Here is a 25,352-nt window from a genome sequence, read left to right as displayed (position 1 = left end):
AGCAACCAAAATCACAATATCTCAGCTCCTCAGACCCACCCCGGTGACTACACAAACTTCACCGGCGCGAGCCCGGAATATGCATCAACAATCACAATATCTCATCTCCTCAGACCTACCCCGGTGACTACACAAACTTCATCGGCGTGAGCCCAGAATATGCATCAACAATCACAATATCTCATCTCCTCAGACCCACCCCGATGACTACACAAACTTTACCGGCGTGAACCCGGAATACAACCATAATCACAAATATCTCAACTCCTCAGACCCACCCCGGTGACTACACAAACTTCACCGGCGCGAGCCTAGAATATACATCAACAATCACAACCGCTCACATGGACCAAGACTTCTCACCCCAATTCTCGTAATTCCAGGTCAACCACACACGAGGTCCTAGATCCTAACTGTGTCATACAGGTCACTATAGTCATGAACTCCTAACAATTCTCAATCACAACAATAAACAATCAATGCAACTAATCATGTGCAATAATATCATAACATATCAAATAACGAAGAAAATTAAGAATTATAAATCATAAACAACGTCTACATAATTCATAAAATAATCTTTTTCTAAATTAATTCATTTTAAATTATTTCGCTTAACAATTAATCTAAACTAATTCATTTTTCAAAATAAATTCTTTTAAAATATTATAATTATCTAAAAATGATTCTTTTGCCGAACCAAATTCTTTTAATTCCTTATAATTATTCTGAAAATGCTATTTATCATATTACTATAATATATTTTAATATTCTTCATCAAACAATCCACACAGGTAATTATATTACAAACTAATATATACAGACAACTCATAATAGATCTGAAAATGTAAAGAACGACAAGCTGAGTAACGGGATCTTGCAAGCAACTAATTAATTCAGAGCGGATCTAAGAATTGAATGAAAAGTCAAGAGAGTATCGGGATCTTGCCTCAGGTTTCGTCGAACGAGCCGACGCTTGACGGCACGGGTCGGATCGGATGCGGTGGACGAGCGTGGCGGTGAGGGAGCGTAGAGGCGGTGCAGGTCGTAGGCGAGCGTGGGCTGCGGATCTGGCACGGGTCACGGGCGGCTCGCTGCTGTAGTGTTTCGAGGCTTGGCAAGGGAGTAGCCGTGAGGACCGGCGTCGAGGAGCGGGTAGGGGGTCAGCGAGGATGACGCAACGACGAGGAGGATAGCGAGAGGCGGGCACCGGCGAGGTCGCGGCAACCTGGCGCAGGCTGGGCACGGCGAGCAGGGGTTGGGTGAGTGATATGGATTTGGTTGAAGTGGGCTCGGAGGGGATTGACGGCGACGGAGGCGGATGGTGACAGAGTGGAGGTAAAGGCGGGGGGTGCGGACGCGGTGGCCACGAGGAGAGAGGTCGAGGTCGACGAACGGCTTGGTTGGCGCTGGGCGGAGCGGCGAGCGGCGGTGGCTGGTTTCGCTGCTGAGGGGTTGGTGGAGGAAAAGGAGAGGCTGAGGGGAGAGGAGTTGGGTGGTGCGGCTGGAGGAGGAAGGCGGTGGAGAAGATCCGGAGGTGGGAGGATTGGTGGTTCAGGGGCGGCGAAGGTGGGGAAGGGGGCTGGTCGGGCTGAGGCGACGAGGCTGGGTCGCGGGTGGCTGGCGGGGTGGTGCGGTGTGGGCGGGCGGCCGGTGGTCAAGCGCGGGGCGGTGGATGACGACGTTGATGGTGTGGCGGCGGCTGCAGGCGGATCAGGGTGAAAACAAGAGAGGGGCGGCGTTTCGTGTAGAAGAGAGGAAAGAGAGAGAAACCATAAAACACACACACACACCACATACATACATACATATATATAATATAATATATATATATTATATATATATATATTATATATATTATATATATATATATATATATATATATATATATATATATATATATTATATATATATAATTATATATAAAAGAAATTAGGCATTTTTAAAACAAAAAATAATTAAAATAAATAATCATAGGTATTTAAAAATTAAACTAATTACAGAATAATTATCTACAAATAAAAACATACATGTTGTTAATACAACAGTTGATACGAAATAATCGAAATATACCCATATTGTATAATTAAACAAGAATAATTAATAAATAAAATATATTTCTACTTAAATTTAAAATCAAATAATTATAGGATAATCATCTATACAATAAAACGTACCAGTTGTGCTAATACGACAGCTGATACGTAATAATTGAAATAATTCAATAATTTATACAAATAGTATGTAATTAATAATACAACATAATACACGAAATAATACGTAATAGTACAATAATACAACGTATTATATAGAATAATACATAATAGTACCGATAACATAACAGATTAATTTCCAAAAATTTTACTACTCAAAATAAATTTATAAATATCAAAATCATTTAAATAATTATATAATCAGATTTTTTAAATCATAGAAAAATATAGAAAATCAAAAAAATACAAATACTCTTTTAAAAATAATAATTAATATTTTAAAATACCATAAAAATTTATTTTAACTAGTATCGAAAATTCATGGTCCTTACAATTTCCCTTCAAGTCAAATTGTTCAAGGTTGTTTCCTTGCAAGTGATGCTAATCACAGACAACAAAGTCCACTAATAGGGGAAAGCAAAAAATAAAATCGGTTTGTTTGTGGTGATCATCTGATCTGCTGCAGTTCTTTGTTTCTCCTTGTATCGAGTATGAGTAATTTGAATTTGTGTTAGGTGATATGTCATTGTCAGGACCTTCGAAGGAATCGATCCGAATATTTTGGTAAAGCAACTGTGTCGAATTGTAGATGGTAGACTGGATGTACTAAATGATAAATGGTTAAATCTAAAGATCTTATATCGAGCATTGACTGAATATAGCATGTCGATATGGTAAATATCTATGTAGAGTTTGTTAATAGCGACTGCAATTGTGTTTTGCACATTAAATTACGACTATAACTTCAGTTGTATTCTGGAGAGCACTGAACAAGATTTAAAGCCTTGTATTCATAAACATATAAAGTAATCCTCATGAAGTTTGATGTTTGTCACAAACCTATTCTTCAAATTTAGAATGCATCTTGATTAGAACCGAACAAACCGAACCGAACCGCACCTAACCGATTTGCAACAGTTCGGTTCGGTTTTGAATAATAGGTGGCTTGGTTCGATTGTTCAAAATTTGATAAAAACCGAATCGACCGACCGTTTGCGCAGCCCTACTCCGGCGTTTAAGCTTTATCTTTCCCAATGAATCACTAATGTCAACATTAAATCCTAATTAAGTGTTGTTTTTCATATATACCCTCAAATCTCCCACATTTAGAAAAAATGCTAAATTTTCAAAATAGACCCTATTAGTAATTTATTTTAAAAAAAACAATCCATTTGAGATTTAATTGTCATTTTCGACTCAGTTTTAGCCATCTAGCTGCAACTAGGTTGAAAATGACAAATAAAGTTTGAAAATTTCATAGGATTTAAAATCTCGTGAAGTTTAGTGTCTGATTAACCACGCTAATGAAGCTGCAGAAGTTCGAAACGGGATTTAAAATCCTGTGAAGTTTATTGCCTAATTAACCACGCTTGGCTAAAACTAGGTCGAAAATGGTAATTAAATTTCAAAAGGATCAATTTTGAAAAATAAATTTATAAAAAGATCTATTTTAAAAATTCGTCCTAAAAAAAGGGGCATCATTTAGCAAATAAAACCCTATCAGTATCTATTCACTTCCCTTGATATCTATCTTTTTTCCCCTCACTTGGGAGATGTCATCACATTTTCTTTTGTCGCCAGTATGTCAACACTATGACAACTTGATGAGCCCACATGACACCAAAAAAACATCCCTTTTACAAAAGCAAGAGCTGTCTAAAGAAACAGAACCACATTACTAAACCTACCCAATAAACAATCAAACAGAGAGTAATACCCAGAGGAGTGCCAACTGAGAACACGAATACATTTTCAGTTGCTTGAAGCTTCATTTGTGTTCTCAGGTCACCCCTTTGGGTTAACTTCCTCTACATTACATCCCATCGACACCTTCTCAAGGAGCGTTCGGTCGGGTGCAGTTGGATCTGCGATGCGTTTTCAGTTAACAAATGGATATAACTGGATTTGTATAACCAGGTCCTACTACACCCAACCAAACGCTCCCGTTACTGAAGATATCTAAGGTTGGTTCCAGTACACGCAAACTATGAAGAGGTAATATTGAGCGTGCTATTGAAATTCATTGTTATTCATTTTCTATGATTAAAAACTTTGTTTTGAGAAGACACTGTTTGTAAGGAATCTCGTTTTGATAAGCAGTAGATTATCGAAGTCTAGCATTCGTTTTGTGGCTAAAATGAATAAGCCTTATAATAATAGGTTCTAGTAAATTTATCATCAATCCATTAACGCTCATGTCCTGTTGTGTGTGCCTGTATGTGTGTGTGTTATTTTTTTTAACTCTTGAAAGAACTTCATCAGGAAATTTGTCCCGTGAAGAGCTAGGCCAGTACTTTTATGGTGATTGCTTTGATAGTATTCTGGAATTATGCAGTGAACGAATTGAAGGCCCAAGACCTCGTCAGCTTGGACTGCAATCGCTAGCTTTTAACACGTAATAATATTTAAATACTGCAGATGTGAAAGTTCACTTGTTTTCTCTCTTGTTAATGTGAAGGGTAAAAGAGAAAATGGGGCACTAGATGAAGCTATAAGAAGGCTACAATCGAAAGAAAATCCCAATTGTTCTTTGTACAAAGCTTAGCGTCTATGGAGGCTCGTGAGCCTCTTTTCCTCTAGTGCTCAAGGAAGTTTGGAGCTATTTAAAAAACAGAGGTTGCTTATTAATAATTGGCTGGATTCAACTCACGAGGTTGCATCAAATGGCTTGTTTATCCCGAATGCTCTCATTCACGCAAGTATATTATTAGCTGATCCACTTGGCGTATCGGATGGAACAAAGAGAGGATAGAAGAAAATTATCTTTGCAAAAAAATAAAAAATAAAGATAGACTTTTAGTGTAGCGAGCAATGTTCTAGTCCTAAGTTTCTTATTTTGCTTCTCAACTAACTTGATTTACATAATACAATTCATCTCTTTTAAGGGGCTGTTTGGTTCATTTCCTAGATATAGGAAAATGCATTTCTATGTACAAAAACACAAGTTTTGAGTTTTCTAAACTTTTCCAAGAAATAGATTGTTTCGCTTTGGTTCGCACAAAAAAAAATGGTGAAAAACCAATGTATTTATTTTTCTTATGTTTGGTTTGCATGGAAAAAAAGAGAACTTTTGTTTATATGGCAAAAAGCCGACGTGGCTGTAGTTTTCGTCGATTTCACGAGGTTGAGGAAGGAATTGGGGAAGAGAAAAAAATCTGATGTGGGGACGATTTTCACCGAGTTTTCTTTCTTCAACCCTAGCGAACCAAAGATGGGAAAAAAAATCGACGGAAAGCTTATATCCTACGTGGCCACGAAAAATCTGATGTGGGAGCGGTGTAAAACTTTTCCACCGAGTTAAAAAACGAACCAAACAGCCCCTAAATAGAGATCTCGAGTCTCAATAGCACTCTAATAAGAGCTACTATATGAATAGGACTTGCTATTTAAATATAGTTCTCTCGTAAAATTTATATTTTAAACAACACTCAACGTGAATAGGACGGCAACTCCTGATCAATTAGGACTCCTTCCAAATTTGTAGTTACAAACTCCTGATCAAGATAGACTGTGTAATTCAGATCATACAGACTTCTAATCATCATAGGACTCAATACTCCACGTTGTAATAGGACTCATGCTTCTAATTACAATAGGACTTGTACTCCTAATACAAATAGGACTCAATACTCCTAATTATAATAGAACTCACACTCCTCTAAATGACAATAGCACTTGTACTCCTAGTTATAATAGAACTCATACTCCTTATTACAATAGACCTCATATTTCTAATACAAATAGGTCCCATGCCCAGTTATAACAAGACTCACACTCCTAATTATAGGACGCTACAAGGTTCTGCAAATTCAGTCTCCTTGCTAGAATAGAAGATCCGCCAGGATCAATACTCTCCCTTTTTAAAAGAACAAACTAGCAGGAGCTCAACCTTGTTGGAATGGAAAATCCTCCTCTCGATCAATAGTCCTCCATTTTAGAAGAGCAAAGCCACACCAGATCAGAATTTCAAGTGGTGGAAATGCAATGTCAGGGTCATCTTCTTCATAGAATATAAAAGTATCGAGCTTTGCCTTTGCTTTGAAAGGTTGTACAGTCATACAACCAAAACTGGTATAAGCCATTCCTTTCTCTTCTTTTCCTATATTATATTCATCATCTAAAACTACTGCTTTGTTTAATTTTGCCGATCTAGCATCTCTTGTAGAATCTTTTGTGTTTGGTTTAGAAGAAGAGGGGTTCGAAGAAACCTAAAACAACGCATTTCCGTCACAGTCATTAAAGAATCCATGCGTATCTCCATCCTAGCCATCCGTGATGCAATATCGTCTTCTGCCATTTGTTGAGGTATTTTTTACTATTGTAACTTGAGCTCTTTATTTGATCTAGCTCCAATGTCATATGATCTTTGTCGAGTTGCGACCATGCACAGTAAAACCTTCCAGTAGGATCTTATTTGCTCTAATACCAATTGATCAACCCAATGTATAGACTAGAGCAAAAGGGAGATAGAAGAGAATTACAACTGCAAAAATAAAAATACAAAGATAGACTTTTGTGGCAGAGAAAGCAATGATCTACTCCTAAGATTTTATTATATTGCTTCTCAACTAAATTGATTTACAAACTAGAATCATCTTTTAAATAGAGATCTCAAATCTAAATAACACTCTAATTAAAATCACTATATGTATAGGACTTGCTATTTAAATAAAATTCTCTTGCAGAATTTCTATTTAAACAACACCCAATAAGAATAGGTCTACAACTACTAATCAAGTAGGACTCCTTCTAAATTTGTAATTATATACTCCTAATCAAGATAGGACTCTATGTAATTCAGATGCTATAGACTTTAATTCATAATAGAACTCAATATTTCAAGCTAAATAGGACTCAATACTCCTAATGACAATAGGGCCTATACTCCTACAACAAAAAGGACTCAATACTCCTAGTTATAAAGGACTCGGTACTCTAATTACAATAGGACTTGTACTCCTAATACAAAAAGGAGTCATGCTCCTAGTTCTAATATGATACAGTACTTCAAGTTATAATATAACTTATACTCCTTATTACAATAGTACTTTTACTACAAATATAAATAGGACTTATACTCCTTAATTATAATAGGACTCTACAAGGTGGTGCAAATTGAGTCTCCTTACTAGAATAGAAGATCCTCCTGTACCAATACCTCATTAAATAGGTGTTGGACTTTTTTGTTTTGGTTCCTTGACATAGGGGTTAAAATCACTCTTATGTATGATAGAGATGATAGATCTACGATGCAAGGCTAGAGCTAAGTGGATAGGATTGCTATCTTTTTCATCTTAGCACAGAATATGCAGCAAAATATAGCAAATAAAAGCAATAGATGATATACAGCAATATAAATATCACAAACGCAACCAACTAAGGAACACACAAAGTTTTACAGTAGTTTGGATAAACAATCATGTACCCACTTTTCCTTCTCATGAAAGGGCTTTCGCACTATGAAAAGAATTCATCTGAATCACAAACCCAATTTAGTAGGCTTACAAAATCAAAATTTAATTTTTTCAAAAACCAGTCATCTAAACTAACTCTTAATAATAACTCCAAGCACTAGCTAGGCCTGACCCTCCATCCAACTAGCATGAGTATGCTCTAAAAGAAGTTAAAAGAAATATAAAATCAAATATCAATAAGTGCAGAATTATAATGATGTTACGACCCTTTCTACAAAATTTGTTGCAATAGTCTTAAATTATCAGTCGCCCTCATAATGCATTCACAAGTTAAATTGATTTAAGTATGAATCTTCCAGTTTTGTGTACATCATAAATGCATGACATGCACTGTTGAACACTGCACTAGGCGTATCTATAGAGTTAAGATTTAATGGAGATCTTTCTGATTTCTCGCACAATGAAATCTAATGGCACTGCAAAAGACGCAAAGATTTAAGCTAAGATAACAGCAAAGCAATCAGCGGTTAATAAATAGAATAAAACTCCTATTTACCAATAGAAGTTGACAATTAGCAAATAATGTATGACTGAGGAATAAATATCAGGCCGGTCCCTGCAGATGAAGGTTTCTACTTAGGAACGTCAGGAGCATGCCTAAGTAAAATAGTTTTAAAAAACATTTTGCACATAGTAAAAACAAATTGACATGAAAAAAAAATGTATTCATTAGTGTTGGCAACCAGTGGTTTTGATCCCCAACCTAAAAGGAGCAAGAACTTGCTTAGTCAAAGCCAAAATATGGAAAGAAAACATCTGAATGCAAAAGAGTATCCTCTACCATTCTACTAATAGTTGGAAACTGACTAAGCAACTGCATAGTATTAGCATCAAAATGATGTACTCAATCTATGAACCACAACTACCAATAGTATGTTTAAATACGCCTAAATGTCTTAAGTGCACTAAATAATCGATTGGTCTTATATATGCACGTGAGGATACTTTAACTAAATAATCGATTGTTCTTATGCATGTGAGGATACTTAACTAGTTAATAATTCCTATGACAGAGAAAAGAACTTGGTTTACTCCCTGAGACACATATTTTTCAGAACTTATATAGAACATTACTCTTTTAGAAAAAAGTAGAAAACTCAACCATAGCTCCTGCACCAAAAATTGAACCCCCTAATTAACTGCAGTGTTCTAAACGCTGAAGATTTCTGGGAATTAGAGGAAAACAAGAAGGGGGGGAAAATAACAAAAAAGAAACAACCTCTCACTTAGAACTTAGAAGTGCATGCTTAGAATTTAGCAATAGCTAATAAAGCTTATATCCCAAAAGGTGGCCTCCCAACACTACAAACACATCACCAGAAACAGGAACTCAAGAAACTTGCAGTAGAAGGCACCAAAGTCAGCAAAGAACTATAAGAATTATGAACATGTGTTGTAGATATTCAACATACCTCACAATACTTGGTCCAATCTACCAGGTCCTCAATGAGCAAAAAGAGCAAAGAAAGACACCGCAGCGATCAAAACAAAAGCAACATCACTCGGAACGATCCCCGACGCCCCGCTCACCATAGGCGGAGAAGGAGCCAGGCTGGGCTCCTGTGCGCTGGACAGGGCCAACACCACAAAGAACAACACTAATAGCAAAGGGGCCTTCGTTGAAATCTCCATTAAAGTAGTTTGTGTTGATGTAAGTTTGGAGGGTATTTATATGAAAAAATACTGTGAGAATAAAATCTTGCTTGCTAAAGCTTCACGCTTGGAGTAGCCATTAAGTGTGTACATGGGTCGAGATGCATTTGGGTGAGGTGGAGGATGGTCCAACAGACCCTTGAAGAAATAGTATAGGGTCGCTTTTGCTTGGCAAAAGACAAAGGTGAAGACGAGGGTACAGCTGCGTTATGATTAGAATAGGAGTTCTGAATTGGCTAATTTACATTAATCAGTAATCATTACATTAATGGGGGTTAATGTAAACGTACATAACCGTATCATCTCGAACACAGGCGACAGTGAAATTGATGATGCTGTTTAATATGTAATTCTGTCTACCTGGACCTCTAGAAGCTTCTCTATTACAATTTGTTTTAATCTATGACACTCCTTGTCAAAGAAAATTCCTACATTATTATTTGGGTTGTGTTAATTGAAATTCAAAGGGGGTTCCTATAGAATTACTCCGAAATTCAAAGGTGAGCATTAGAATAGCATCCTCATTTTCATGTTGACATGCAATTTGCACCTAAAGAGGCTTTAAGAAGTCAACTGAGAACATTAGAATAGCATCCTCCGTGTGAGCTCCAACTAGCAGCTCATCACTACGGTTCCTTGTACAGGCCCAGACAAGGACCTAGATTCAAAAGAACAGTACTAATATAAATAAATCCTATGCTTTTGGTACTCATATATACTTTGTTCCTACTAAAGAATATGAGAGATGATGATCACTCGTGAACATATAATCGTCAAGTGAATAATATAATGAAGCCTATGCCATGATTGAAGATAAAAATTAGTCTATACTTGACTACTGTTGCTCCTCGTTTCCATGCTTAAGGCAACTTGTCTACAATCGAACTTTTTCCAGTGAAAATTTCAACATAACCTCAACAACAGTGCGTCTAATACAGTACACCCATCCGAAACCTACCCAACACCCGTGTTCAATGATATTAACAAGTCAATTAATTGAAAATGTTATATTACAATAAAGTATCCACCGAAAAACACAACCAAAAAACAACTGATATAGATTAACATTCTCTAAATAATTCATAAGCTTAATCCAGAGACCAGGGAAAATTGAGGGAATGCTCATACATGAGCTAACTATCTTCCTACTCTTTAAAAATAGAACAAGCGATCTGATTCTTACTTGGGCTGAGCAATTCACTGTAATACTAAGCGTGTCCCTTCAACAAGGGTAAAATCTGCAAAAATAAATTGCAAAAAGAAAATTATACTAATTTATGAATCCTGGTAAAAAATTATAGAACAACAAAGAAATTAATTCAGAAAAAAGGCATCATCTTTCACGAATGCCGATTCTCCATTACCAATCGAACCAAAGTTGGTATATATAAGAAGAAATAGAAAGGTGAAAGCTCGAACCCCAAAATCTCACTTTTGTTCTAGGGCTAGGGTTTCGGTGGAAGTGGAGGGGATTGGGAGGGAGCTCAGCAGAGAAATCATTCGAGAGAACAAAGTTTGAATCTAGGATCTAGGGGACGGTGGAACTAGAGATAGAGGATCGCGAGGATCTCACCGTTGTCGATGATTTTCGTCATCACCGGAGGTGAGATTAGGGCTTGAATCGGTGATCGCCGTCGTCGCCGGTTGGATCGTCGTCGTCGTTGTTGCCGCTTGGATCTCTGAGTTAGGGTTTTGGTGGACTGGGGAGAGAGAGAGAGAGAGAGAGAGAGAGTCGAGAGAAGAAACGAGCGGAATTGTAAATGACAGGATATGAGTAGGGATTTAGAATTCTCGGTCAATTATGTTTAAAATGGGCTAAATACCCATATTGGTATTTTAATTCCACCCTAATTTCCAACAAGATATTTTAAATAGGCAAACCCGTTTTAAGACATTTTAATTGATCCAACTAATCAATAAGGCATGTTTTCTCATCGGCGGGCAAATTTCCGACGACATCTCGTCACGTGCATGGCACGTGATGTCTCAAAACTCATTTTTAGCAGCGACAACGGCAACAATCTCGTCATATTCAGCCCAAAGTAGAATAAAATAACGGTTATGACGCCGTCTGAGATCGCTAACCCCATCGAATCGGCTGAATATATGACGAGATTGTTGCCGTCGCCGCTGCTAAAAACGAGTTTTGAGACATCATGTGCCATGCACGTGACGAGATCTCACCGGAAATTTGCCCGCCGACGAGAAACCATGCCTTATTGGTTAGTTTGATCAATTAAAATATCTTAAAACGGGTTTGTCTATTTAAAATACCTTGTTGGAAATTAGAGTGGAATTAAAATACCAATATGGGTATTTAGCCCTTTAAAATGTTAATGGATTTGGACCAATATCCAATATTAGAATCCAAACAATAGAATTGGACAAATTATAGTATTTGAAATGAAATACTTTCATATGGGCACTGAAACTGTGAGTCCATATTTAGGTGTTACTGCAACAACTTAAAGATGCTCTGATATCTATCATCTAGCAATGCTATGGCACTCAATACTCTTATGATTAGTAACTACCGACTAATGATGTTTGGCCGCATGTAAGTTTTAATAAATCCATGAAAAAGACTTACAAAAAGAATACAGAGAACACCCTACAAAAAGAATACTTAGAATAGTGTAGTCAATAATCACTAAACTGGTATTCTAATGTGTTGATCATCTTTTGAGAAAAAGAAACTGTTATTCAAAGAGATGGAGGTTGCATGGTTCTATTAGGACAATCAGAATCGTTTGTTAAAATTTTCCAAATTAAAAAACTACCAAACAACGTTATCTACTTCCTGTCTGATGAAAAACATTTTTCAACAGTATTGTTCAGCTTCTTCAATGTAATGAAACATACCTAAATTTTCATTCTTACAAGCATGTGGCACCAATATGAAGGTTACAAAAAAAATCTTTCCCTGAAACACCACAAGTTAATAATACTCCAAGCATAATTCGCTAGGACTACAGTTTTGACATGCTATCCAAACCCCACAATTTTGACGAACCTTTGGTTCAATTGCTCCTAAACTTTCAGATTGAAACAACTTTTAGATCTAATTATACAAAGCTAGCATGAAATTCAATAGCTTTAAGACACTAGTACATCTGCATAATCATCTAAGTAAAGATCATGAAACAGAGGAAAACTAGTGAACACATTTTCTTGTTTCCTGGCAAAAATGGGAATATTTCTCATTGCTTGAAATGAAACAATCAATCAAATATCTAGTACAACTAACATGAGAAATTAAATGTAGTTCCTCAAAGCTATGCCTTCAGTTAAAGCTTTTCAATCAGACCAAATACTTTTAGCAGACTATCCTTCTTAATTTTATAGTCTCTTTGAAACTTATATCATCCATAGGATAAAAAATAACTTCAGAAGTAAACTTCGCATCACTAGTAAAAATAACATCTTACATCCACAAAAACCATGGTATAATCACTGATTATGACAATGTTAAGCACACAGTGACCACCTCATTAAGGTTTCACAATGACATGACAAAAATAAATTTCCCCACTTACAGTTAGATGAGCATACAGATGCATACTGACACCAGTTACACTAAAATATAAGGCAGCAATCTGGCAAGTACACACAAAGTAAAACAATTTATAAATTACGATGATAAAATTTAATCAAAAAAACACTCACGGTGATACGATTTAAAGCTCTTTCACGACTTGAATACCCATGCTATTGGCAGTACCAATAATAGACTTGCATATAGCCTCAATCGACATGTGCTGACTACCTGGGTCAGTTTGCTTCAGCTTCGCAATCTCATAAACATGCTTAAGAGTTATACTGGATACAACAATGTGACCAGGCCGAGTGCTTCCTGACTCAATTCCAGCAGCTCTTTTAAGATACCAAGTGACTGAAGGAGACTTGACGGTGAACTCAAAAGTGTTGTCTTTGAAAGCTGTGATTGTGACTGCCATTGGTGTATCAGGCTTGTACTTCTGAGTCCTGGCGTTGAAATCCTTGCAAAATGCCATTAGGTTTAGACGATACTGACCAAGGGCGGGTCCCACTGGTGGGGCTGGTCGAGCAGCTCCAGCTGGGACAGTGAGCCGGATTGTGGCTGAGACAGGGCGACGAATTGCAACGTCTTTCAAGATTGACATGATCTCTGCAAGAACAAAACAAAGTTAATGAAATTATATCAAATTTTCAAAAGTTACCTTGTGTAGGATTTATCTTCAGTTTAAATAGGAAATACGTCATAAAAGGCTTACCATCAGTGCATATTAAGTGTCTCCAAATAGGCTGTTTGTTTGAACGAATGTGAATTAGGAAATCTGACAATATCAGATTTTCCCCCCTCAAAATCCTCATCCTTTTTTTAAATATAGATTGTTTGGTGTGCAAACGGATCAGATATGTCAATTTATCATATATTATTTGTTAACTTGTCATTAAACTAGTCATCTCTACACATACGAATACAGATTTTTTTTCAGTAAGAGAAACTTATATCCGTTTCTGCCAATGTAAGAGAAAGCACTAGGGTGGACAAGGCGTTTGAGTCAGGGCCTAGCACAAAGACACCAAGGTGTTTGACAATTTTTAGATCAAATAATTATAATAATTGATGAAAACATGAATTAGATTCATAGAAAATTGCAAAATGAACTAAATAGCAATCTTAACAGCGTGCTCAAAAAAGATAATGTTAAAATTAACAGTGAGCTAAAGCTAAAGTTAAAGCTAAAGCCAAATGATACACTCACTTTTGGGAGCTCATCTCAATCACTTTGTCATTTGGCCTTAGGTGTAAGCAACTGCTTAATCAGATATTATCAACAGCCAAATAAGGAGGTTTCAATATGTAACTTCAACCATCGTAGCCTGCTTTAAGTGTTGAAGTAGTTGAACGCATACATATGCATCCATAAATAATTAGGATGAAGTTTGGGAGTTATTGCTGTTTGAAAGCAGAAGTCCATCATATTAAGCATGCCAATGTGAATGAACTATGTTCGCTATTATTTGCGCTTTTGAAGTTCTGCATATTTTTTTGATTCCACAAAGCAAGCTGTAGAAAATTGATCTTTTTTATTTTAACCCCTAGATATGTACTCACAAAGGATATCCATGAGCCTAATCGTACCTATTGTCATAGTGATTATCTACAGATGAACGACTAAATTGTTTAATTTTCATAGCTATTTCTGAAGAGGTAAAAATTTTTAATTATGAATATCACATAACCAACATGTGTGCTGGGCACACTTTTACTGCATCCAAAAGGGTTGATGCCTTAAACTATATAGATCATATGTATATCAGATCAATTCAATGTCCTCTTTGATTGTGCATGTGAAACTATAAGACCATTCAAGTTTTAATTTTTTTTATCTACTACTTTATATGATATCTGACAGTGCGTATGAAATTTCCTAGTATGCTGGCAAACAACTCAAACAAGCTAGCAAATGGAATTATTAATCATGTGTCATGCTGAGCAATTTTTTCTAGTTCAAATTTTATCAAAAAGATAAACTTAGACCTTAGACTCTAGAGTAATTGTACATAAATTTAAGAGCAAACAATATACAAAACATAATTCAGACCAAGCCCATGATTTGGATGATTCAAACTACCAACCACAATAAGAGTGTCTTGTAGATGAAAGAAAAAAATATATAAACAAAAGTTAATTATTTTTATGCTAATAATGGCAATCTCGTTTCTAATAAAAGAATGTCCCCTCATTTAGTAGAATTTTTTTTCGTTAGATTATTGATTCTCGCATTCGTGAAGTTTTAAGCAACATTAAGAAACAAGGTAAATTTATATATAATCCTAAATTTAAAATGCAGAATTTTCAAAACAACTTACCTGCTACTCTAAAATGACAAAGATGTTTTTCACACTCCAATTAAAATATTCAACAAAGGTGATTTAGAACATATCTTTGTAACATTCGAAATAAGCACCAGAATGTAAAAGCATTTGAATTAGCACCAAATTGCGAGTTTATAGTCAAACTCTACAATGGATCTATGCGGTGTCTAGAAACTCAAATCCAGTGAACATGAACGCAATTTCAGGCATATAGTAACAAGTAAATATAAACATCAGAAATAGGATAATAAGACTTATAGATGGTTCAGCAAGAAAAGCAAAGCAACGCTAATGGATAGAAAGAATAAAAGTGCTTCATTTGGAATAAAGAAAACATAGACATGTATAAATTACCTGGATTGTTTGGTTTGTGAAATATTGCAACGCTTTCAAGGAATGTTTAGTTTGTGAAATATTGCAACTATAACTGCAGTGGTAATCTGGAAAAATATGGTTTCCAGTTACAGCTGTTCATCTTGCTCTTAAGTTTCTACATCTGTAATTGCATAAGTTTCCTTATAAAAGCCTTGTGTGCATATCAATTACAAGTAATTCCTTTTTCTTTTTCTCCTTCTCAAAAAGATTTGTCCACTTTGTGATTACTGTTGTATGAGTATTGTGGTTGTAATTGCAAGTTTTCACGAACCAAATAGTTCTTATGTGTTCGGATTTGGTATGTACAATCTCAATTATTGAGATTTTTCACTTATGCATATTAATGTTCAGGGGTTGATATGATCTCATGTTGAATTATCTTAATGCTTATACCATCATTGCGTTAATCATGATTCTTTAGTGTGGACAGTATTCCACGATATTGAAGTGAGCTTTGATAAATGGGTCATTCGGGTTATATGGGTCGGGTAACCAGTTTAATAAACGGGTCGGCTCGCATTGACCCATTTATTAAACGGGTCAGGTCAACTATGACCCGATCCGACCCGTTTGCCACCCCTTCTTTCTCCGCCTACCTCACCACTTGCCAAGATAGCCTCCTTGAAGCCCCCTTCGATTCCATTCAAAAAGAAGATTCTCGAAGGATCCAGTTATTGTGTTCTTCCAGAAGCTTCTGGCAAGGTTCCTTCTAGACTACAGATGCATCCACTGATTGGCTTCTTTCAGACGCTTCAGGGTCCTTTCTAGAACCATCCGACCATTGACTTCTAGCAAAAAATTTGCCCGCCCTTTATAATATGGCGTCCCTGTCTTCTTAAATTTCTCTCATTTCTTCTCCTCACTCCCTTCTCAGATGTAAGGGGGGAATTCTCCCATTTCCCCTCCCTCTCTCTAGAATCTCTAATCAAATTAAAAAAATGAAAGGCAGCTTGATCGAAATGTCTACACTAGAGAAGAGAGTTGAGTAACATGAAGCTAAGCTTCTTGAACACGATGCTCAATTTGAGGTTTTTGCAAATATAGTACTGCAGATTGAGAGTTTTTCTCAAGGGAAAGACGATAGAGAAGGCTGCACTAAAGTAAGTTTTTCTTATCCAATCACTGTAGGAGTAAGCGTAGGAGTTAATGAATCCCCTGTAGTAGGCAACAGATCCAGTATATCATCCTACGTGCGAACAAGAATCCTTTTAGATCGACGAATCTAGGATGAATCCTTTAGCAGTCCAGGATTTGCTTTAGGACTTGAATTTCTTGTTTCAATTATTCCTTCTGTCTATTATAAATGAATTTCTGATTGCACGAATTTTTTTAAAAAAACCCAAACAAAACACATGCTCTCTTCCATATATAAGTTGGATTTATCTGATGGCTCTATGGCTTATTATCCCGTGCATATTTCAATTACATTCTTCAAATGTTTTATATGTAGCCTTTTTCTTTAAATGTTCGATTAAGATTGCTACTGCAGTGGGATATGGTAAACTAGTGATTCCATTGCATATCTTTACCAATACAGGTATTTGTTTTATGTTTGCTGCACTTTTTTTGATATACACTATATTGTCAAATTGACCAGTACTGATATAACAATTTTTGTCAGTGAACTTTATAAACACTCTTAGGCTTCAAAGATGTCTCCTTTTATTTTTAAAAAGTTGTAGCAACGCGTGGTTGTAAATTGCGTATTACTCTGTGCAGCATTACAGATCTAAAAGCTGATAGTGGCATAGTCGGTCAGCCTGATTCTGTTGATGGAGCAAACACAAACACAAGGTAGCATCCTCAAATGTTTTGATTTTTATTAGTCCTTTGTTTATTGGAACAACTGTAGTTGATCCCATATGTTTTATAATTTGCAACCTCCCTCGGTGGGAGATGGGTATTAGGGATGAAGTGAAGATCGTTTCTGCAATTGGTCAGTGCAGTAAAAGCTTCAGGTGATTGAAGTTTTTAAATTCTGTCATAATTGTTGTTTGGAATTTTCGGAACAAAAGTCATGATATATTTTGCAGGGAGAGAAAAGGCTACTTGGAAGTGTGCTCTCCACACAATATCGTAAGGCGTGTGTGCTAGGTGTTTGGCAGTGGAAGCTTTTCTTTCCAGACTCTGTGGAGAACAAGATAGAACTAGGTAGGATTAGAACAATATCTGGCGGGCTAAAACCAGTGCATGACAAGCTTGCTGCCTTGGAGAGCACACTTTGATAAATAATTAATGGCATTCTCCACAAGACACGCTACAGTGATCGAATAAGAAAAACATACAATACAACAGGCTTCTCTATTGTCTTTCTCTTGAGAAGGACTTGCTCAATCTACAGTACTCTCTTTGCAAAAATCTCAAACTAACCATCGTGATCAAAAAGCTTAGCTTCATGTTCCTCAACTCTCTTCTGTAGTGTAGACCCTTCTATCAAGCTGCCTTCCATTTTTTTTCAATTTGATCAGAGATTCTAGAGAGAGGGAGGGGAAATGGAAGGATTACCCCCCTACATTTGAGAAAGGAGGGAGGAGAAGAGAAAATGACGAAAATTTAAGAAAACAGGGACGCCGGTTTATAAATGATGGGCGATTCTTCTGCTGGAAGCTAATGGCCGGATGGTTCTAGAAAGGACCCTGAAGCTTCTGAAAGAAGCCAATTAATGGATGCATCTGTAGTCTAGACGGGGTCATGCCTGAAGCGAATCTCTTTTCTTCGAGAAAAAATAAAGAAGTTTGGTTAATTATAAAAGAGGGGAATTGTGTGAAACCGTGAATAAATCTCTTTTCTCCGAGAAAGACATCTACGCTAGGTGGAGGAGAGGGGCAATTAAATGATCCATTAGAGATTTGATCCGCATAAGAGCCCGCATGGAGAAGAATTAACGATATGTAGGCATTTAGAAGGAAAGAGGAAAGGGAAAGCGTCCAAACCAAGATCAAAAGAGCAATCCTCGCCTCCAGATCAGCATTCGTGGCTTCCAGAAGTTTTGATCTTGGCTTGGACGCTTCCCCTTTCCTCTTTCCTTCTAAATGCCTACATATCGTTAATTCTTCTCCATGCGGGCTCTTATGTGGATCAAATCTCTAATGGATCCATTTAATTGCCCCCCTCCTCCGCCTAGCGTAGATGTCTTTCTCGGAGAAAAGAGATTTCTTCACGGTTTCACACAATTCCCCTTTTTTATAACTAACCAAATTTCTTTATTTTTTTCTCGAAGAAAAGAGATTCGCTTCAGGCATGACCACGTCTAGACTACAGATGCATCCATTGATTGGCTTCTTTCAGAAGCTTCAGGGTCCTTTCTAGAACCATCCGACCATTAGCTTCCAGCAGAAGAATCGCCCACCATTTATAAACTAGCGTCCCTGCTATCTTAAATTTTCGTCATTTTCTCTTCTCCTCACTCCCTTCTCAAATGTAAGCGGGGGGTAATCCTTCCATTTCCCCTCCCTCTCTCTAGAATCTCTGATCAAATTCAAAAAAAATAGAAGGCAGCTTGATAGAAGGGTCTACACTACAGAAGAGAGTTGAGGAACATGAAGCTAAGCTTTTTTATCACGATGGTTAGTTTGAGATTTTTGCAAAGAGAGTACTGTAGATTGAGGAAGTCCTTCTCAAGGGAAAGACGATAGAGAAGCCTGTTGTATTGTATGTTTTTCTTATTCGATCACTATAACGTGTCTTGTGGAGAATGCCATTAATTATTTATCAAAGTGTGCTCTCCAAGGCAGCAAGCTTGTCATGCACTGGTTTTAGCCCGCCAGATATTGTTCTAATCCTACCTAGTTCTATCTTGTTCTCCACAGAGTCTGGAAAGAAAAGCTTCCACTACCAAACACCCAGCACACACGCCTTACGATATTATGTGGAGAGCACACTTCCAATTAGCCTTTTCTCTCCTGCAAAATATATCATGACTTCTGTTCCGAAAATTCCAAACAACAATTATGATAAAATTTAAAAACTTCAATCACCTGAAGCTTTTACTGCACTACCAATTGCAGAAACGATCTTCACTTCATCCCTAATACCCATCTCCCACCGAGGGAGGCTGCAAATTATAAAACACATGGGATCAACTACAGTTGTTCCAATAAACAAAGGACTAATAAAAATCAAAACATTTGAGGACGCTACCTTGTGTTTGTGTTTGCTCCATCAACAGAATCAGGCTCACCAATTATGCCACTATCAGCTTTCAGATCTGTAATGCTGCACAGAGTAATACGCAATTTACAACCACGAGTTGCTACAACTTTTTAAAAATAAAAGGAGACAGCTTTGAAGCCTAAGGGTGTTTATAAAGTTCACTGACGAAAATTGTTATATCAGTACTGGTCAATTTGACAATATAGTGTATATCAAAAAAAGTGCAGCAAACATAAAACAAATACCTGTATTGGTAAAGATATGCAATGGAATCACTAGGTTACCATATCTCACTGCAGTAGCAATCTTAATCGAACATTTAAAGAAAAAGGCTACATATAAAGCATTTGAAGAATGTAATTGAAATATGCACGAGATAATAAGCTATAGAGTCATCAAATAAATCTAACTTATATACGGAAGAGAGCATGTGTATTGTTTGGGTTTTTTTAATTTGTGTGATCAGAAATTCATTTATAATAGACAGACAGAAGGAATAATTGAAACAAGAAATTCAAGTCTTAACGCGAAACCTGGATTGCTAGAGGATTACTCTAGGATTCGATCTAAAAGGATTCTTATTCGCACGTAGGACGATATACTGGTTCCGTTGACTACTACAAGGGATTCATTGACTCCTACGCTTACTCCTACAATGATCGGATAAGAGAAACTTTAGTGCAAGCTTCTCTATCATCTTTCTCTTGAGAAGAACTTTCTCAATCTGTAGTGCTCTCTTTGCAAAAATCTCAAACTGAACAGCCTTCAAGAAGCTTAGCTTCATGTTCCTCGACTCTCTCGACTCTCTTCTCTAGTGTAGACCTTTCGATCAAGCTACCTTCTATATTTTATTTTTTCAATTTGATCATAGATTCTAGAGAGGGAGGGGAAATTGTAGGATTTTTCCCCCTTACATCTGAGAAGGGAGTGAGAAGAGGACATGAGGGAAATTTAAGAAGGCAAGGACGCCATTTTAGAGGGCGAGCGATTCTTTTGCTGGAAACCAATGGTCAGATTTTTCTAGAAAGGACCCTGAAACTTCTGAAAGAAGCCAATCAGTTGATGCATCTGTAGTCTAGAAGAGGCCTTGCCTGAAGCTTCTGGAAGAACACAGTAAGGGCCCGTTTGGTTCAAGTATTTTGAGGCGGAAAGGAGATGAAAGCTGTAAGGTGTGTCAGAGCGCCAGTCTTCTTTTTTTTATGCTGCCCTCATTCTCTTCACTGACATCTTGCAGCTTTCCGCCCAATTCGCTCAATTTAGTAGCGAATTGGGCTGAAAGCTGCAAGTTGTCATAAATACCCATGGCTCTTCGACAATCCAAACAGCCCCTAACCGGATCCTTCGAGAATCTTCTTTTTGAATGGAATCGAAGTGGGCTTCAAGGGGGCGGTCTTGGCAAGTGGTGAGGTGGGCGGAGAAAGACGTCTACGCTAAGCAGAGGAGGGCAATTAAATGGATCCATTAGAGATCCGATCCACATAAGAGCCCGCATGGAGAAGAATTGACGATATGTAGATATTTAGAGGGAAAAAGGAAAGGGGAAGCGTCCAAGCCAATGTCACAAGACCACGAGCAGCATAGTAGAAAAGATAGGACGGGAGGATAGGGAAGGAGGATTTCGAGGAGGCGAACAACTTATAAATGTAAAAGTTTGAGAAGATTCTGGTTAACGGATCGGGTATCAGGTTATTTCTTAAATTAAATCTAAACAGACCTGATATGCATACATGCTTTGAAAACTGAACCGCCAAAAGAGTGTCGGCATTCTCCACAAGAAGTGACACTTCATGGCTAGCGACTCCCGAGGCGTCGAATCAAAAGAGTTGTTAATTCTCTAGGAGAGATACACTGCGTGGGGCCCATCGATATTTTGACCCACTAAACTAAAGGGTAAATTGGGCATAAGCTTAGAGAAGCAGCAGAGTAAACACAGGAAAAAGCTTTCACCGATCAAATAAATGGTTGTACTCGCCTTGAGTCGCCCACTACCTTGGATATAGAAAATTTTGAGCACAGAAGGGAGTAAATAATGGGGTTCTTACATTAGACCCTTACCTATCCCAATAAAATCTTGTATGTGATCTAAATGAAGGTATCGTAATGATACTTAATGTGTTTGGGTGTAGAATATAAATTACACAAGGGTGTTTTTATAAACAACAATAGATTTTGGGTGTAAACACGAAGATAAATAGAGTTAGGTGAGGTTTTGCCCCACTTCGTCCAGAAATATTAACGTTTGCATTATTGTCCATGATTATCAATATGAAACTTAAAATTGAGTGTACTCCATTAAAACAAATATTAAATAAGATAAATAATCATAATATTAAATTTTAGAGGCATAAGTGACTAAAAAACTATCAAATTGAAACCGAAAAATAAATTTTAGTACAAAAATAAACTAAAAATAAATAATTATGATATTAAATCACGTGCAATACACATGCATAAAAACTAGTGTAGGGGCAGCAAATTATGACTCGACCCATCAACCCGACCTGACCCGTTTATAATAGGTATGGATCGAGTTATATGGGTCGGGTCATAAACGGGTCAACCCAAACTGACTCATTTATTAGATGGGTAAATTAGAAAAACCCGAACTGAACCGTGTAACCCAATAACTGGCCCATTTAATTCTAAATGGATTGCGGTCCAAACTCCAAATATGAAGATGAAGAGTGATTCTCACAAAACTTCCTTGACTCTTTAAGAAATCCTACCTAAGCTTGATTCTGTGGTCGCGAACGGCGACGAGCGGAGGCAAGCGGAGACGAGTGAGGTCGGCGATAGCTTCCGTGATCGCAGGAGGAACGGGGAAGACATCAGAGAGCACAGTCCCTCAATCTGAAGAGGAATTGAATCACTAGCAAGAGGCCGATGGGGAGGAGGTCGGCGGGGCTAAGGAGGTCGGCGATAGCTTCCGTGATCGCCTCGCCATTGCTGTCGAGGAACGGAGCTCCGACAACGACGCCGACGACGATCGCGAGGAGGCTGTGTGGGGCCCGACCTTCGTCTAACATGAAAGAGATGGTACTTTAGAGAGGGAGAGTAAGTGAGGGTTTCGAGTTTAGGAGCGGAAGTTCTTTTTTATGTTGGGAGTTGGGAAAGGAGAGGGGCGAATAAGAAAAAGGAGTTGGGAAACTAGGGGGCGTTGGTAATTGTGTGATTTTGAATGGGATTTGTGTAGGGGTGTGCAAACGGTCGGTCGGCTCGATTTTTATCAAATTTTAAACAACCGAACCAAACCACCCATTATTCAAAACCGAACCGAACCGTTGCAAATCAGTTCGGTTCGGTTTGTTCGGTTCTAACTTCATCAAATCATTTATACACGAGTGCATCACATAGTAAAAGAATAATGGCTACTGTAACTGTAAGAACAGTATGAAAATCATTTATACACGAAATTCATTTCACATGATTCAAAAAATATCATATGAAAACAATTAATCAGGACCAGTCTACAATTGTTACAACTTAATGCCTGTAACTGTAAATGCTGTAAAATAGAGTCAGTTATGATTCTCTAAAAGCAAACTAAAGATCATTCATTTAATTAAATACCCACAAGAATTCCAATACTCCACAACTAGATCTAAATCATAAATTCAAACAGATAGATCAACCTTAAGAATCAACATAATACACAACAAATTGTTAGATATAGTGGAAATGAAACAAATATGAAAACTCTATCTAAAACCTTTTAATATAGTATAAGTACAGTCAATTAACATCATCCAAAATCAACCTCAAGATTATTCATTTTTAACTAAATACCTCAAGAATCCCAAGAATCCAAAAAGATCTAAATCATAAATTCAAACAAATAGATCAACCTTAAGAATCGACTTTAATAAACACGTAAAATTGTCAGCTATCTATCATATGTCGTTCACCCTCGATGAATAACTAGATCGTCAGCACAAAATAAATACCTAGCTAACCTAAATAAATATATATAATATATTGTCCATCCTTCTATTATCCTTTAACTCAAGAAGAAACTGCATCAAGGACCTCCATAATCAAATTACTACATCAATACACCTTCAGCAGATCTAAATCAGGTCAAGAAGATATATCAACTAAAAAAATCAACAATATTGCACAAAATCATCACTTAAAACCTTAAATCTAACAATATTCTATCAGATCTACAACAAATACAACGAAATATCCCAGATCTGTTTAAACTAAGCAACACAAATCCTAAATTACCTCAAAATTATTTTCCTCTTTCACCGAAATTTCAGCTCAGAAGTTCAAATAGATCGAGAATAGACGAAAAATTAAAGAAATAATAGAGAGATTAGGGTTCACACCAAATTGGAAGGAGAATCGCAAGGAGATGGATTCGTTCTCTCCGAGGGTTTGGAGATGAACCGTTGAGACTGCTTGGTACTAGCGCTGGCAGGTGGCGGCGGCTGCAGGGTGAGGTTGGACTTTGGAGACTGGAGAGAGTTAGGGTTTAGGTGTCTTGAGAACGAGGGGTTTTAGACCTAGTGAACATATGAAGAACGGGTCGGCTGCGGGGCAAGGTAATTGTATTGGTTTTATCACGAATGTTTTCACTCTTTGTATTGATATCTTTATTATTATGTAAATATGAAGATATATAGAGGACCCTTCACAAAACATGTGAAATTCTAATCACAATTTTTTTTAATTTGTTGTAAGTCAGTCTATTGATAATAAATATTTTTCAAAGTAACATTCCAGAAAATGATAATAATTCAAGAGGCTTAATGAAGGCATTAAAAATTTTCTTGAGAAAAAGAAAATAAAGTAAAGAATTGAAGATAAAGAACTCATTGAACTTAGACGCCACATAAAAAATATCATGTAAAATTAAAAAAGAGGCAGTGGTCTGTTGGGTCTCATGTTTATGAGCCTATTGTCTAATCTGTTTTTGATGATTAACATCGTTTTCTAGCATTTGTGTTTGCTCGCTAGGTATCCTAGACAAGCATCGATTGGAAGATGGTTGGATTTGCGTATTCAAGATTCTCATCCTATTGGAGTATTTGTGTTTGCTCGCTAGGTATCATATACAAGCATCGTTTGGAAAGATGGTTGGATTTGCGTATTCAATATTCTCATCCTATTGGAAGTTGGAGGAAATTGGAATGAAGCTTTTTGTAAGGACCATGAATTTTGATACTAGTTAAAATAAATGTCTAGTATTTTAAAATATTTAATTATGATTTTTAAAAGAGTATTTATATTTTTCTCAAATTTACATAATTTTCTATGATTTAAAGTCTATGTTTTATATTTATTTAAATGATTTAAATATTTATAAATTTATTTGATTTAAAGTCTATGTTTTATATTTATTTAAATGATTTAAATATTTATAAATTTATTTAGTGCAGTAAAATTTTTTGGAATTTATATATTTATTTAAATGATTTAAATATTTATAAATTTATTTAGTGCAGTAAAATTTTTTGGAATTTATCCATTGTGTTACCGATATTATTACGTATCATTTTGGATAATACGTGATATTATTATTATTGTTACGTATATTTTTGTATAATACGTTATATTATTAATTACGTATTATTTGTAAAATTTGTTGTATTATTTCTATTATTGTGTATCAGCT

At 36.6% G+C, this 25,352-nt stretch overlaps 1 protein-coding gene and 2 long non-coding RNA genes across 3 annotated transcripts; 2 read left to right on the top strand and 1 right to left on the bottom strand.

Moving 5' to 3' along the window:
• Nucleotides 3,910-4,730, top strand: LOC109838009. Its single transcript, XR_002246540.1, has 2 exons — nucleotides 3,910-4,208; nucleotides 4,476-4,730. It is a non-coding gene; the product is annotated as an uncharacterized LOC109838009 (long non-coding RNA).
• LOC109838010 lies at nucleotides 5,968-9,260 on the top strand. Its single transcript, XR_002246541.1, has 3 exons — nucleotides 5,968-6,284; nucleotides 6,367-6,518; nucleotides 9,127-9,260. It is a non-coding gene; the product is annotated as an uncharacterized LOC109838010 (long non-coding RNA).
• Nucleotides 12,726-24,150, bottom strand: LOC109838008 (54S ribosomal protein L19, mitochondrial-like). Its single transcript, XM_020406421.1, has 2 exons — nucleotides 24,064-24,150; nucleotides 12,726-13,487 (listed from the first exon to the last, which is right to left on the bottom strand). The coding sequence occupies exon 2, from the start codon at nucleotides 13,480-13,482 to the stop codon at nucleotides 13,018-13,020; it is 465 nt and encodes a 154-aa protein (XP_020262010.1). The 5' UTR covers nucleotides 13,483-13,487; nucleotides 24,064-24,150; the 3' UTR covers nucleotides 12,726-13,017.

This window comes from Asparagus officinalis, chromosome 4, assembly GCF_001876935.1.
Source record: "Asparagus officinalis chromosome 4, Aspof.V1, whole genome shotgun sequence".
NCBI classification, from domain to species: domain Eukaryota; kingdom Viridiplantae; phylum Streptophyta; class Magnoliopsida; order Asparagales; family Asparagaceae; genus Asparagus; species Asparagus officinalis.
This window is presented reverse-complemented; position numbering and strand designations above follow the sequence as displayed.